The sequence below is a fragment of the Gekko japonicus genome, unplaced genomic scaffold (assembly GCF_001447785.1).
Source record: "Gekko japonicus isolate JY-2015 unplaced genomic scaffold, Gekko_japonicus_V1.1 scaffold2055, whole genome shotgun sequence".
Classification (NCBI taxonomy): domain Eukaryota; kingdom Metazoa; phylum Chordata; class Lepidosauria; order Squamata; family Gekkonidae; genus Gekko; species Gekko japonicus.
Window position 1 is genome coordinate 125,948 of NW_015173733.1, and position 16,671 is coordinate 142,618.

Here is a 16,671-nt window from a genome sequence, read left to right on the forward strand (position 1 = left end):
GCCAGAACTCCGTTCCTGTGCGTTCCTGCCCAAAAATAGCCCTGCTAACCAGCCTTAAAAACAGTTTCAGTTCTTTCCTTTTAGGGCCTAATTTTCTTCTGGAGAGTCTGTCCATAATCACCGGGCAAATTTTCTTCTTTATGTAGATTGGGTATAAGTCCCTTTGCTTTACTTCGCTTTCAATCTGCAACCGGTCCCAAAACGTCATTTATAGCTTATTGAGGATTCTCCCGTCTTCATAGTGTTTGTCTTTGGAATCATGTAGTTGACTGTCAATTGTTGGCTCTGTTCTTTAACAAGTATCTTTTTTTTTTTGTACCAGTAGGGGTCGCCATAACAGTTCACAATTTGGTAAAGTCTGTGGTATTCAGGTCACCTGACCTGACCAGCCTCTCCACTTCCTGAAGGAGGCTTAAATTCCATCTCAGTCTTTCTCCGCTTTTGATCGTCATTTTTGGGGATGTTTACTTTTCTTTTTTTAAATCGCAAAAGTCCCGAATGTTTGCCTTTCGCTTGAGCGCTTCTTGTAGGCTTTTTAATTCAGTCCATATTGCTTATAGCTCCATCCCCCCCAGAGGATGCTCTGAATTTGCTTTGTTGTCTGGGGGGAGAGTTCGCCCCCCCCCCGCTTAGTAGGGGAGGACTGCAAGCCATCGCTCTGATGTTTCGTTTCAACTTTACTCACTCTTCATATGTAGATCAAGTAGATCTCGCCAACAGGTATGCTTATTTACCGCCTGACCTCCACTCGCTTGATGGGGTATGCGTAGGTTAGTCCTTGCAGGAACACAGTGGAGAGACGGTCAGGGCAAAGGAATGCCTCAATCCACCAGCAGTGTGCCAGGGGAGAGGCGATCCTCAATGCCCCATGACTAGGGACCCATCGCAAGGATCCCAAGGGAGTGCACACATTCGCACCCCCTCTCTACCCGCTGCTTTGCAGGCCGCGTCCCTGGGAGCTCCCAGGAGACAAAACTGCAATCAGCTCGCCAAAACCCCGCCCCCCTCTAGGAAGACCTTCTTGTTCTGCTCTACCCAGATATCTTTAGGACTGATTTTCCCATAGGGGACTTAGTTTTTAAATAGTATTTCAGGTTTTTCCTGTGTTTGGGGTTTTTACATGGGAAGTTGTACTTGGGGGAGAGGGAACTTTTTTCTTTTCTGGTTCTCTTAAAATTACTTTTCTTTGGTTTAGTTTTGTCCTGTTGTGGAAGGGTTAAAAAAACTTGTGCTGTTGGGTTTTCCTCTCTTGGCTTGTTTTAGAATTTTTAACTGCTTTGCATTTTCTCTGTTCTAAAAGCATTTTAATTCTAAAAGGCTTGTGCTTTGGGAAGGAAGATTTTCCGAGCTGTTATTGTTTTTAAAAGTTTATCTTTTTGCATTCTTCTGGTTTTACAGTTGTTCTTGTATAGTTATTTTAAAAATCCTTCTGTGCAACCACACAACATATTTTAATCCAGAAAAGCTTCTGGTTTAACGGCGCTGTGAACGGACGGGTCTTGGATCGTCTCCGACCCACCCGTCGCCTCTTCGTTCTCCTTGGAGCTATCCAGCGATCGGGTGAGCTCTGCTTTGCTTCCTGGAGGGAGGCGAAGTGGCAGGGGGTGTTGCCCTCCCCCCCGTTGATGGCAATCGCGGGGGGGTGACGCTGGTTTGTCCCGAAGCAGGAACGAAGACCTGGAGGAACAGGGTTTCCATGTTCCCAGAGCAGCAACCAGCCGTTTTTTTTTTTCTTTTTAATCCCCCGAAGGGTAGCTTTATTGATTTTTTATTACACCTACGTGACTACAAAAAGGAAAGAAAAGAGAGGGAGAAAAAATGGAAGGGGGGGGAAAAATAACAAACTAAAATAACAAACCCCAGGATACAAACAGTATAAAGAAAGAAAACCCACACTATAACTAAAAACCCAAGAAAGTAGGGTCATTAACAGTTAGTATGCAGTTAGTTATAAAGATTAATGCTTTCATTAAGTCAAGGAATTTAGGAGATTAGTTAGTCCATTTTGTTGTATATCTAATTTCTTCTCAGTGTGCACATAGACTTCTTCCAGCTCATCCAAAAGTCTTTTTAGTTCATAAGTGCTATTTGGCAACTCTTAGCCGCAAGTCATATGCTTCTCTGGCCGTGCCTCCTTCTGCTCCAAGTAGGTCTCTGTCCGTCTCTTCCAGGTCAGCTGCCTGGCCTCCTCCGTCTTGCTGCTCTTCCTCTTTCTGTCCGAAGAATTGCTTCAACCATTCTTCTGCTTTTAACACCGAGTCGATTTTTTCTCTTTTGTCTCTATATTTGAATTGGACCCCTTCTGGAAAAAGCCAGGAGTATTGAATTTGGTTGATCTGAAGTGTTGAGATGAGTTCTTTGTACGCTTTTCTTTTCTGTCGAACCTCAAATGGAACGTCCTTAAGGACCCTGATACTTGCTGATCCCATTTGCAGGGGTTTGTCTGCTGTTGCTTTGAGAATATCATCTCTTGTCTGTCGTCGGAGAAATTTGACCACGATCTCGCCCGGCAGTTTGTTTTGCTTAATATATTTAGAGTAAGAACGATATGTCACTTCTATCTCTGCATGCGCTTCAGCCGTTGCAATGCCGAGCGATAGAGCGATTAGCTCAGCTGCCACATCTTTCAAAATTTCTCCTGTCGTCTCAGCCACCCCTTGGAATCTAAGGGTTTTATTCGCTTTGTCCATTTGTAGGTTCAATAGCTTCCTTTCGTGTAGATCCTGCTTTTGTTCCATCAGACCAACTCTTTTCTTCAGCTTTTTAGCATCATGTGTGGTCTCTTTAAGTTTTTCATCAGTTTGGATCGATTTTTTCACAAGCTCGGTGATCTGCTGTTGCTGTTTTGCCATGCTCTGGTTTGAGGCAGCAATCAATTGGTTAAGGCCATCGAGTCTTTCATGAATGGGCCGAAGCAGCTCTGTTAGTGTGGAGAAAACATCTCCTTCCTCCACTCTCGGACTTTGAGAACCACGCCCCCCTCTTACTCCTCTCCCTCGGACGCCGGCCATTTTCCGCTTTGTTTATACTAAAGAGTGCTTTTTCACACTTCTTCAGCAAGTGCTGGTTTATCCGCAAAAAACAGCTAAGTCTCTGGCACGCTTGAGTGATTAATTGTCTTCTCCCCCTCCCCGTCTCTTTAAATCACAGTTCGGTTTGTTTACGTCTGGGATTCCTCCCGACGCCGCTGAGGGTGGGGGGGGGATCGGAACTCACTTTTAAAGCTTCTTCGCTCGTCTCATTCTCCAGTTCCTTGACAGTCTGATCACAGACTCCTTTTAATCATGCTTCATTCGCTGACCCGCTTGCTTGTCCCGATCGGCATTCAGCTATGCTCGGTAAAAACCGAGCCTCTCAGGGGGTGGACCGAATGGGGCAGGGAGGAGCGCCTCAATTCCCCGGCTTCAAGCCGTGGAAGAGGTCGCCCCTCAAGCGCCCCCGGCTTGGAGCCCCACACTGAGGCTCACCTGGGGGTGCCACTTGAGGTGACACCCCTCCAGCACCCCTGACTTTCAATCCACTTTCAATGCACTTTGCAACTGGATTGCAACTGAATTGCAACTGAAACTATGGGCTTCTTTCACACACACTAAATAACGCACTTTCAATCCACTTTCAATGCACTTTGCAACTGGATTTTACTGTGTGAAAGGACAAAGTCCACTTGCCAGAGGCTGCTGAAATGGATCGAAACGGCCATATTTCGCTAGTGTGGAAGCTTTACATAGGCTGCGGTCACACAGAGCATTAGCCACACTACAGAGACGGAAGATAGTATAAGTTAGGTAATGGGATTTAAATGAGTTTTGAATATAATTGTATTTTGTGTATTTAAACAGAGTTCAATTTGTGGAAAAAATGTTGATTTCTGGAGTTGTAGTGAGTGAGTGACCTTAATAAGGTGTAGAATACTCAAAAGCTACTATTTAAAACTTTTGTGTAAAATCTGGTCATTCCATTATTAATGAATTAACAAGGGTGTAATAGGGAGTATTGTGTTAATTTTTGATAATAATTTCTAGTTATAATTTGATTTTTAGGAAGTAATTGTGTTTTTATTGCATATTCATAGTTAGCGGATTGAGATAAAAACTTGAATGATCAAGAAAAAAAGGCATATCAATGGAATATTAAAGGAACTATAATTGGAATTAGGATGGTGATTAATCTAAATAATAAGTGTCAGGTATGGGGATAATTAGCTGTTTGAATCTTTGGTCTTTGGCTTCAGGTTAGATAGTCTGAAAAACGTTACCAGATATAATACGGGAGCAAAAAGGTTTGAAATGCGCGATTTGAAATTATATTGGAACTAATATTATCTATAAGAGATTAATGAATTTAACAAGTATGGTATGGTTTTGTAGATATGCCTAAAATATGTATTTGCATTTTCTTGTGTCTTGTTTGTTTGTTTAGAAAATTAATAAATAGATTATAAAAAAACATATTTTAATCCAGATTCTTCATTGGTTTCCCACAAATATTAAGGAAAGTATTTTAAGGGGGAGGGGGAGACCAGGAAAATACAAATTAAAACCAGAAGATAAGAAAAGGTCCAATGTGAATGATAACTGAAACAAAATGAATATATATGTGGTGAAACAAACAAGCTTATAAGTTAATGGGTAATAACCCCTCCCACCCCTGCAAATAAACCAACAAAGGTTATGAGCCCACAAAACTTTTTACTAGAGTTTACTAGGTGAATAAACTACCAAATGCACACTTTAAAATTCAGCACTAGTCCCCGCCTTGGCAAAAGGTGATAAGACTGAGAAATTTGGAACCCATTATCTAGGGGTTCTCAGGGGCAGGGAGATCCCATTGTGAACCAATCAAAAAGTGTGGTGTGCATTTAAAATTGCTGCCAAAGGAGGTTTTGCCCAATAAACCTTTCCCTTTAGGATCCTAGGGAGTTTTGTGTATGACTGCTTGGGAATCCTGACTCAGTCACGGTTTGCAGAAGTGTGAACATAGATGTTTAAAGATTTGTTTACCTGCAAATATTATGTCCACACATTATATGTTTGCTGCAGGAAACACCAGTGTAACTCTGGTATTTCCTGCAGCAATCATAACATTCATAGCTGCTGTTATATAATACTGGCTCAGGTCCCCAACTGACCCTCCCTTTTAATACAGAAACTGACTATATACCACAGCTGGGTTCCTTCAAGATGACTGGACAAACAGAAGGTTAGGTGAATTCTGGGCCTGACACTCTTTATGGTAGTATATTTCTTCTCCAGGCTAGCTGATCAGTTTGTCAGAAAAATGTGTTTTACAGCAATAGGCAGAGGAATCACTTTTAGCTACCAGAAATGCTCAGGAGAAAGTTCCTCAAAGCTTCAAGAGAGATCCCCACAAAATCAGATTATCACTAAGAATATCATTTAGGTAAATTTGGGAGGAGGCACTCACCCTGTCTTCAATGAGGATAGTGCATCTTGCACTGATCTTTGGTTGAACTTTACCATGTAGTTATGCATCAGTTCATAATTGTTGCGGATGTTCCTCTCAGTACTGCCATTGGGAACTGTCCCAAAACGGAAAGGTGGTGAGAAGGCATTTGGATTTTGGAACTGCAGAAAGAACGAAATAAAGAAAAATTCCCAAGTTATTTCAGTGACTATAGGAGACAGGAATGGACACCTCAGAATGTTAAATTGGTGGATAATCCAGTTTTGTTTGAATTACACATTGGCATCTAGGATCCAGTGGTCCAAGCATATAGGATATGCTCTGAAGATGTGGTATGTCTTCACAGGTGAGAAATATATATTATTTGCATTCTTTGACATCTTCATCTCAGTACTTCATACTACCAAAAAGGCAGTAGTTTAAGAAGCAGTCTACCACTCTGGATAACCAAACTATAGCAGAAAAAATAATAATGAAGGAACCGCAGTGTTTGCATGCTCATATAACTCCTTTCAATGATAATATTTATGTTAAGATTGACACACTGTATTAAAAATACTTCTGTAACTAGCAGAATATTTGCTGTTAACACTAATTATCTCTAGATATGATTGCCCCCATTCCAGAAACCCAACTAGACATCGCTAAGCTGCAGCCAACCCAGGGCTGGGGTGGGCAAGACACAGAAGCAGGCTTAATTTTCAATGGCTCAAGTTAGGGCCATGATCGAAGTCAGTGAGCAAGCATAAATCACAGTGACGTTCAGAGAGAAATGTGCTGGTGGTGGAAAGTGCTATCAAGTCACAGCTGACTTATGGCGATCCTGTAGGGTTTTCAAGGCAAGACATGTTCAGAGGTGGTTTGCCATTGCCTGCCTCTACATAACGCCCCTGCACTTCCTTGGTTGTCTCCCATCCATATATGGACCAGGGCCAATGCTGCTTAGCTTCCGAGATCTAATGAGATCAGGCTAGCCTGGGCTGTCCAGGTCAGGGTGAGAGAAGTGTACCCCTTTACATTCTCTTTGTAAATGGTTCATTCAGTCCTATGGAAAAAGTAAAATACTGTGGTTGGGGACGCCTGCAGTAACAGGAAAACCTTTCCTTCCCACTGAGATGGAACATCTCATCCTTCCCCTATAGGGGGCCCTGACTTTAACCAGAGGAGGCACTTTCTCAGACACAGAAATTGCCCCACCCCTACCACCAAAGAACAAAGGGCATTTGGCTTGCAGAAACATTCACCACTCAAGATCCAAACCAGTTACGGATGAAAACAGATAAAAATACAACTGACATAAAAATAACAGCCTAATTATGTATAATAATAAAATCTTAAAAGTAACAATGTAACTAAAACTAGAATTGTCATAGCACATCATCTTTGACCTAATCAGTTGCAAAGTTCACTCAGCATGATTTGGAAGCTTGATGCTGCATCATTTGCACACACAGTTCATTTTAATTTATGCAAATTTTCAGTTGCCTAGCTTGAGCTAAAAAAACCCTCATCGGCTAGATGACTTGTCTCCTAACAAATTTTATAGCATTTTATGGACAAAAGAAAGAATATGATTCCTCATATGTTACAAATCATAATATTAAGAACATAAGAAGAGTCCTGTTGAGTCTGAAAAATGGTACATCTAGTCCAGCATCCTGTTTCACACAGCGGCAAACCAGATGCCCTGGAGGTTCAACATACAGGGCACAGAGGCTGATGCCTCTCCTGATGTTGCCCTCTAGGAGCAATATTCAGTGTTTTACTGCCTCTAACTGTGGGCGCTCCCTTTAGTCACCACAGCAGTAGCCACTGAGGACCTATCTTCTATGAATCTGTCTCATCCCCTTTTAAAGCCATCCATCTAGTGACCATCACTGCATTTGCCGGCAGTGAATCCCATCATTTAATTACTCACTGAAAACAGAAATACTTTGCTTTGTCCATGCTGAACCTTTGCCCATCAGCTTCATTGTGTGTTCCCAAGTTCTAATACTTTGGGAAATGGAAAAAAGTTATCATTATCCACTTTATCTGTCCCTAGCATCATGTACCCCCTTGTCTTTTTTCCTAACTGAAAATTCCCAGTCTTTTAGCCTTTCCTAGGAGAAAACTTGCTCCAACACCTTAATTATCTTGGTACCCCTCTACTGCATTTTTCCGGTCCTGAAATATGAAGTGAAATTATCATGAAAGAAAGACATTAAAATAATGATTTCTTAAAACTAAAATATCTTGTACATTTTTCTTAAAGGCAGGGGACATTTCCTGCAGGAGCGCACAGGAGCGGAGCTCCGGCAGTAAAGAGCCCTGGGAGCGGGCACATGCAACACGCCCCACCCCCTGCTCCCAGCAGCCCTCAGTCAGAGCAAGAAGCAGCCAGGTAAGTTGCAGAGCTCCCCCCCGGCCCCCCCGGTCCAAAACAGTCCAGTGGAGCCTGAGCGGTGGGTGTTGCCTTCTGACACATTTCTGGTGATGTCAGGGGGTGTGGCATATGCAAATAAGTTATGCTAATGAGCTCCTGCAGCTCATTTTCTACAAAATGACCCCTGCTTAAAGGTGAACACAGATGGAAATTTACAGATGTTCCTGAGAAGGACATTCCACAGTTTTGGGGGCACTGCTCTATTCATTCCCAGGGCTGCTCTCAATTCTCCATGGAGATGATTCCAGAGAATTCTAACTCAGGTCTTCATTTGGTGCACTGAGCAGCTGCACACTAATTTCCCTGCTCTTTAGACCTTTAATGCAGCCACATACATTTAGGACTTCTGGCAGGTCCCTTCGTTTGAAATTGTTCCTTATTTCAGAATGTAACAAACAATGTTATATTTAACAACATCTAGGCTCCACTGATGGTCACAGAACAGGGAGCAGATCTTTTATTTTTGTATTTTTCTTAGGCAATTCTGATTCTTTATGTACAGAGAAAAGAACAGAAAATGGAATGGAAGCCATGGTGTTAACCTACCCCACCCCCCACGGCCCCTGACAAAAATACACTCTATATAAAACTATTTAGGCTGATTTGTTGTAAGATTTTATCAGCTACTTGGTTTACTCCAGTCACAATCAATGCTTTCTGGGATTCTATGAGCAGTAAACTTTAGCACTGACAATTACGAAAACTCCTTAAGATTCATATACAAGGAGGGGGAAGGGGAAACAAAGTGAAAAAGTAGCCAGGGGGCCAAAAAGCAGCAGTAAGAGGGAAAAATTATGCCCAAGGCTTTCAAGTAAATGAAGAATCCTCACCCGAGTACTCTGGAAAGGGTTTCTGCAAAGCTAAGTAGCACCATTTGCCATCAGGGCACCATGAAGGCAGGCAGTGAAAATCTGCGTAACAGTCAGATCTATGCTGCCCATGCACATGTGCACATTATTAATTTCTCACACATGGATATAGCAGATGTGTGAAGAGTATACATCAGCATCTTCTACTGCAGAAAATGCCAGTTTTCTTGTGTGTATGTAGATTCTCTCTGTGAACCGAGCTACATGTGTTATTGTGTGTAGATCAGAACTCTGGGAAGGCTGTTAGTACAATGAACTTTGCTGGTAAGGATATGATACTTTTCTGTGAGAATACCAGTCTCTTTGGCTGGCAGAAGTACATAAATGTAGAATAAGAAATACCTGCACTGCTAACAAATGGGTTAAAAAGCCCCATGGGCTAGCATTTAGTAAAAATCTAACATAAGAAACTGAGCAGCATGGGAAGTCTTAGACTGGGGGCTTAGAAGGGGGCTTAGACTGAGGTAACCCTGCACAGGACTGCACTGCTAATCACAGAGCCAAACTTTTGCAGCATGCGGCATCTCGCCTCCCCCATATCCATCTCTGCGATCCTTTTCAGATACAAGTGAAAATTAAATGCAGGGATCTATATGATGCCCAAATCCAGAGATCTTTGGCTGTAAGCTTGAGACGAACACACATAAATATTCATCCCTGATCTACAGGCTTTGTGTTTGTAACACTAGAGGGAATCGATGCCCAGCTGCCACTCAACTACCCATGGGGCCCTGAAGAGTGAAGGAAGATGCAGAAGAAAGAAGAAAAATTATTTAGTTTTACAGAGGAATTATTCTGTGCAGCTGAAAACTTACTTTTCTGGAGAATAGCCTTATTTTTACCCCTACGACTACAGATTTGGAAGAAATTGTCCTGAGCCTATAATACCTACAAGAGCAATGTACCTTAAAGAGTCTGTGGAACACATTTTTCTCTTTAGTGCTGTGGAACTGCGTCAATTAGCAGAAGACTAGGAAAGCAATAAAAAAAATACTCCACCAAAAACCCCCCACACACACACCCTTGATGCCTTCATGGTGCTGCTGGAACCAGTTCATGCCTTGTCATGAGAGCCAGGTGCTGGAGGCAGAGGCAAGCCTGTTGCAGGAAACATGGAAAAACAGGTTGCTTACCTGTAATTGATGATCTTCGCATGGTCATCTGTGCAGTCACACCTCTGGGATATAGTGTGCCTGCGCCGACCTCGATTGGTTCCTCTTGAAAGCGAAAGGGATTTTTGCGCCTGCTCCCCAGTCATGCGCCGGCCCCACTGCGCATGACCAAGGGAGGGGCACGACAATCCCGCCAGTTTCTCCTGACCACTGCCAGATGACCACTCAAAGATCATCAGTTACAGGTAAGCAACCTGTTTATCTTCTTCGTGGTCTCTGTGCATCACACCTCTGGGAGATTAGCAAGCAAAAAACAGCCCTACCTGGAGGAGGGAGCTGAAGGTCCTAGACTTGCGCTGCCTGCAACACTGCCCGTCCCACCACAGAACGTTGATGAAGATGCACATCCAGGGCGTAATGCTTCACAAACATGTGGGGGGTAGCCCAGGTTGCTGCTTGACAGATGTCAGTGAGCGACAAACGTCTCAGGAAGGCTGTGGATGTGGCTAATGCCTGGGTGGAATGCGCTCGGAGCAGGCCTGGAAGTGGCCATTTGGCCAGTAAGTAGCACAGTTTGATGGTTTCCACAATCCACTTGGATAGACATTGTGAAGAAAGCTTCTTCCCCTGCACAGGTGTGCTATAGGAGATGGACAAGGCTGGTGACTGACGGAATGACCTTGTCCTATTGAGGTAGAAGAGTATGGCTCTCTTGACATCTAAGCTGCAGACTAGACGTGGCCATGGGCTCAAACGGTTTGCCCGTTAATTTGGACAGTACTAGAGGTAAGTCCCAGGAGGGAGTTGGCCCACGAGCCAGAGGAAAGAGTCGAGTGAGGCCCTTCAAAGACTGCTTCGTTTGCAGGTGAGAAAAAAATGGAATAGCCGTCCACCGCAGGATGATTGGCGGAAATGGCAGCTAATTAGACTCTTAAAGAGGAGCAATTAAGACCCAAGTCCAGGCGGGTCAACAAGAATCCGAAAACTATCCTCAAGTCTGTAGGGGGTGGTGATAAACCCAACGACTTGAGGTAAGACAGGAATGTCTTCCACTTCCCTTCATAGGAAGTGTGTGTAGCTGGCTTCCGACAATTCAACAGGACAAGGTCCAGGGGTCATTTGGGGGGGGGACGCGGGGGGACGCCATCCCCCCGAGTGAGGTGCGGGAGGGCGGGGCCTGGAGCTCCCTGCTGGTGCCCGCTGGAGGTCGCCGCCGGCTGTGGGGAGGACACACTTCCGGTGATGTCAGGGGGTGTGGCATATGCTAATGAGTTATGCTAATGAGTCCCCCTAACTCTTTTTCTACGAAATGACCCCTGACAAGGTCTATCCTGTTTTTGAGCTGTGCTAGGGGATTCTCCATGCCGTGAGTTTGAGGTGTGGTACATCGTGGTGAAGCACTCTGCCCTCCTGAGCCAGGAGGAGATCTGGTGCATGGGAAAAAATGCATGTATGTGCCCCGGGACATGTGGAGTAGAGTTGGGAACCAGTGCTGACGTGGCCACCATGGTGCCACGAGGATGCATTAAGGTTATTCCTTCATGATCTTGCTCAGCACTCTGGTAAGTAGAGGAATTGGTGGGAACAGGTACATGTGCCTGTGGGACCATGGGAACAGAAGGCCGTCCCCCAGAGACAGAGGGTCCTGTCCCGCCCTGGTACAGAACAGACAACACTTTGCATTCTGACATGTCGCAAACACATTGATTTCTGGGTGACCCCATCCGTGCAAAATTGGTTGGAGGTAAGCTCAGTTGAGCTCCCACTCATGGAGAGTTGCACCTCCTCTGCTCAGAAAGTCCGCATGCACATCGAGCGATCCTGGCAGGTGAGCAGCAATGATGAACACACCCTGGGATTGACACTTGGTCCCAATCTCCCGGGCGAGTCGACAGAGTCCCCTGGACACTGTCCCACCTTGCCTGTTCAGGTAACACAGTACGGTGGTGTTGTCTGTCAGGATTGCCACCATACAGTGAGCCACGAGGTGGCGAAAGGACCTTAGAGCATACAGGATGGCGAGCAGTTCCAGGAAGTTGATGTGTTTGTGGGCCACATGAGGTTCCCACACACACACCTTGGAGGTGAGCCCCCTATCCCCACAGGGATGCATCCGTGGTTAGGGTCATTTTGGGGCTGGGTGCAAGAAATGGGGCTCCCTGCAGGAGGCTGTCTGGAGTTTCCCACCACTGTAGGGAATTCAGCACTTGCACAGGTAGCACGAACCGTTGAGATTGGAGCTGCCACTGTGGATGGAAACGTTTGAGGAACCACAGCTGAAGTGGTCTCATCTGTAGTCTGGCGAAGACAAGTACCGCTGTGGTGGCAGCCATCAGACCCAAGAACCGTTGAATCTGCTTTGCTGATGCATCTCCCTGTGTTTTTATCAGGTTGATGAGAGCGATAATGTCTCCCGCCCTTTTGGGAGGGAGAAAGGCTCGGCAGACAGTCAAATCCAAAATCGCTCTGATAAACTGGACTCTCAATGAAGGAAGGAGCATTGACTTTTTCAGGTTCACCCTCAGGCCCAACGCATTTAGGGTGACCAGCATTAAATCGATATGGTTGAGCAGAGTCTCTCTGGAGCTTTCTATCAGCAACCAATCGTCTATGTACGGAAAGATCCGTACACTCTGGATGACAATTATCATTTTTGTAAAGACTCCGCGATGACAATTATCATTTTTATAAAGACTCTGGTAGGGATGTGCACCCCCGAAAATGGCCCATTCGGATCCCTTTTGGGCTGCTGCAGGACGATTCAGATTCTCTGATCTGAATTGGCTTGCCGCTGAATTGCCACTGACAGGGTAGCTCACAGGGTAGCTGCTGGAGCCTCTCCCCAAGATACCAACCAAGTCTGAAGAACATTGGACCAGGGGGTCCAATTCTATGGGCCCCCAAACAGGTTGCCCCATCCCCTCCATTGTTCTCTATTGAATCAACATCTCCATTGAATCAACATCTCTACAGAAACAAAGTGTAGCACCATATACTGTAGCTACTCTTCCATATACACCAAAGAAAGGTGATTAATCAGTTAAACTGTATGCCAATTATAAAGAGATGTTAACTTTTTTAAAAAACAAAGTGATTGGAGCCAGGTAGGACCTGGCAACCCTAGTGCCAAGTTGTTTTGAAAATCCACTTTCAAATTTCACTAAAATTTTATAGGTATTAACCAAACATAATAATGATAAGGTTCACAATGAATATATTTTCTTCCAGTTGCCCTACAAATTTGATTTTTTAAAATTTATTTCCTAGCTCTTTGATAAAAAAACAGCAAGTTGCTAGACAATAAAAGTTGAGCATTCATTGTTCACAAGGTCCTGTTTAATATCCATTAATCAAAAATCACTGTAGGGGCAAATATAAACTTATCTGGCTCATTTGCCAGCATGTCTAAAATGTAGGGCTCTTAGTTCCAGATTGGGGGATTCCTGGAGACTTAGGGTGCAGCCTAGGGAGGCGGGTTTGGGGGAGGAGAGGGACGTCAGTGGGGGTATTATAGAGTCCACCCTCCAACACAGTCATTTTCTCCAGGGGAACTAATCTCTGTTATCTGGAGATCAGCTGTAATCCCAGGAGATTTTCAGGTGCCTCCTGGAGGCTGGCAACCGGACTAAAATGTGCGCCTTACTTCTGCTGTTTATTTCCTATTGTTGGTGCTACAAGGTATGGATGTGTCCTCAGTAAGAAAAAGGGAAGCAAGACAAAGAGGCTCCTCAGTGGTCAGCATGGTTAGGCGTATGCTGGGGACCACTGAAATTACTGCTGGATAGGATACCCTTTTCCTATCTTAATGCCCTTATTCCAACTTCCATGTGGCGAAAGGCTTCCAGGTGCAAAAACTGCCTCTGAGCAGAAGAAAGGAGGTGATCATAGTAGGAGGAATGAGGCGGAAATTTGTAACGTCGGATCTGGATAAAGTTTAAATTTCTTTCTTTCTTTTTTACAGTAGAAGAATCATTTGCATCTTCTGGTGGACACCCAGCCCCTAACTCTCCTGGCAGAGATTTTAAATAAACAGCAGCCGCGCAAGGTTCTTCTAACATTTCCAGTTTTATTTATTTATTTCTTCAGTTCTTCATTTCTTCAAATTTGTACCCCGCCCTCCCTGCCTAAGCAGGCCCAGGGTGGCTTACACGATAAAACATAATAATCAAATATCATAAAACTTTTTAAAAATTCATTAAAACAAGACTATAACAATATAAAGTGCTAGCAATAATGTTTTTATCATATAGATGGTGCTATACATTGTATAGATTGTCTGAGTTTTCAGCTTTTAAGTGCAGCCTTCTTAAAATAAAAAGTAAACAACAGACATGATAGATGCCTCCTGTCTACCTAATCAGAGCACGTTTACATCTCAGTCCTACACATTGGGACGCAAATCCAATTATTTCAATTGAGTTTATTCCCAAGTAAAGAGGCTTAAGACTGTAGCCTTAGAGATATGAACTCTCTTTTCTTTCTTTGCCACTTCATTTTGAACATATATTTTTTCTTTTGTGTCTTTTAGGAGGCATTCTGCTTTTCATTTTCTTTTTGTTTTTCAATAGCTTCATACTTTTTATCCCCAGATATGGCTGTTATGCCTTTAACAGATGCAAAACAGAGGGAGGTACAATGAGGAAACTTTACCATCCCCGAACTATTATGTACCCCCTCTGATATTTGTGTGTATTGGTTTAGTCTCAGGGGGTAGTGTTCCTGCTCCTTAATTCTGTTTGGTAGTCAGACCTGTTGGTTGCATTAATTCCATTGTCCTAAAATCAGTTGCTCCCATCCCTATATCTTCTTGCTAATAAATAGATGTTGCTTTGAACACACGCATCTCTGCTGCATGATTTTAAGATCAGAAACATGAGTACCCTGCTCCTAACTTGCAAACAAAAGGGAACATCACAGTGAACTACATCTTTGTGGAGAAAAAAGCTGTCCTTTTTGAAGACCTGCCTGTTATGCAACTGTGGAAGCACTGCTGTAAACACAACAGATAAGGGGGAACTCCACTTTACCATAATTTAATTTGCATTCCTCTGATCTTAATTGAGGATTAAGACAAGACACCTTAAATTATGGATGGTGTTAAATGGGCAGGGGAAAGGAAGGGCAAACCCATACTTTGTCATCAGAGGTCCCAAACCTAGAGGCAGCTCTGCCTATGCAAAAGTGTATGAGTGAAAAAGAATTCATCTTCCAAATGTTGTCATCCATAATTCATATTCCCTAAAATGAGCTAAATGTCCAAAGATATCCAGCCACATTGCTCAGTGAACCAGAAGCCTCTGTATGGCCTTTCTCCAGGGTCAACTTATGATAGAAACTGGATGGAAAAGATTCACCATGTCCTTATCTAATATCTCTGCTAATCAATTCCTGCTAGAGTGTACACCCCATTTAAATGCTCTAGATAATGCTGACGATAATATACCACCTACAAATGGGAAATCCAGAAGGACTTGTAGGGGTATTCCCCCCCCCTTTTCTTTTGGCCATCAAGTTGTAGCTGATTTACAGGGGCCCTGTGGGGTTTTCAAGGCAAGAGACATTCAGAGGTGGTTTGCCATTGCCTGCCTTTGTGTCATGACACTGGACTTCCTTGGTGGTCTCCCATCCAATTAATAACTAGGGCCCATGCTGTTTAGTTCCCATGAACTGTCAAGAACAGGCTAGCATGGGCTACCCAGGTCAGGGCAACTTTATTCTTACCTGTATCCCATACCCCACATTATTTCCTCTTTCTCTCCTGGCAGCCCCCACACCATCTCTCCTTTCCCTGCTCCTTTTCTTCTTCCCACTCACTCATTTATCTGTCTCATCCCAGTTTTCAACTTTATTTATTATTTATTTACTTTATTTATATCCCACGATTCTCCTCAATGAGGACCCAAAGCAGCTTACATCGTTCTCTCCTCCATTTTATCCTCACAACAACCCTGTGAGGTAGATTAGGCTGAAAGAGAGTGACTGGCCCAAGTTCACACAGCAAGGTTCAATGGTAGAGTGGGGATTTGAACCTGGGTCTTCCAGGCCCTAGTCTGACATACTAAGTACTACATCACACTGGCTCTCAGCTTTCCCTCATTCCCTCCCCCTGGCAGCCTCTCCCTGGGAAAAGTCCAGCCAAGTTGCAAAAGTCATGCAGTAGCAAGTTGCTCAGGTGAGTTGCTTGGCTGTGACTGCCAAGCTCAGTCAAGTTGTGCAAGTTGAATGGAGGCTCCCATTAGGTCAAGATGAGTTGTGTAGCATTTTTCATCTGGTAGCCACCACTGCACCTGAGAGAGTACTGCAAATTGCATGGCAGCAAGCTGTCTGGTAGCTGCTGATCGGGCTGGCCCCAATCATGAGCAGGGGTGGATTGGGAGGTCAAAATAACACTGAAAAGGGTCCTTGCTCTGTCTTTTACTGACAGAAACCAAGGTCTAAATATTGTTGTGGCTACCTTCCATCCCCCATACTGGCCACTGAGATCAACTTCCTTAAAGGTACAGACACTGTTTCTATTATTTTTGGGGGTTTTGGAGGGTTAACCTCCCCAATGTTTTTTTTTTTTTAAATCTTAATTTTTTCTGCAAAACTGGGACTTTTCTCAGGTTAGCAGAAAGATCCGTCTTGTCTGTTCATGGCTCCAATATTAAGTATCCATAGTTGGGGCCATGTAAAGAATTTGACATACTGATTTTACTTTGAAGTTTCTTCTGGCATCTGAATACTAAAGGTTTTCTTCTAGCATTTTTATATTAGTCCTGTTTTACAAGGTGTTGCCTCAAGGTTGCAAGAAAGCACTGATTAAAGATATATATAGTGATTTTATGACTGACTGTCTTGT

At 43.8% G+C, this 16,671-nt stretch overlaps 1 protein-coding gene across 1 annotated transcript in view; it reads right to left on the reverse strand.

Moving 5' to 3' along the window:
• The window catches only part of GRIN2B (glutamate receptor, ionotropic, N-methyl D-aspartate 2B), a 168,626-nt gene that overhangs the window by 22,919 nt on the left and 129,036 nt on the right, over positions 1–16,671 (reverse strand). The window contains exon 8 of the mRNA XM_015423426.1: positions 5,425–5,585. Coding sequence (XP_015278912.1) covers positions 5,425–5,585 — 161 coding nt within the window. The remainder of the gene's footprint in view (positions 1–5,424; positions 5,586–16,671) is intronic.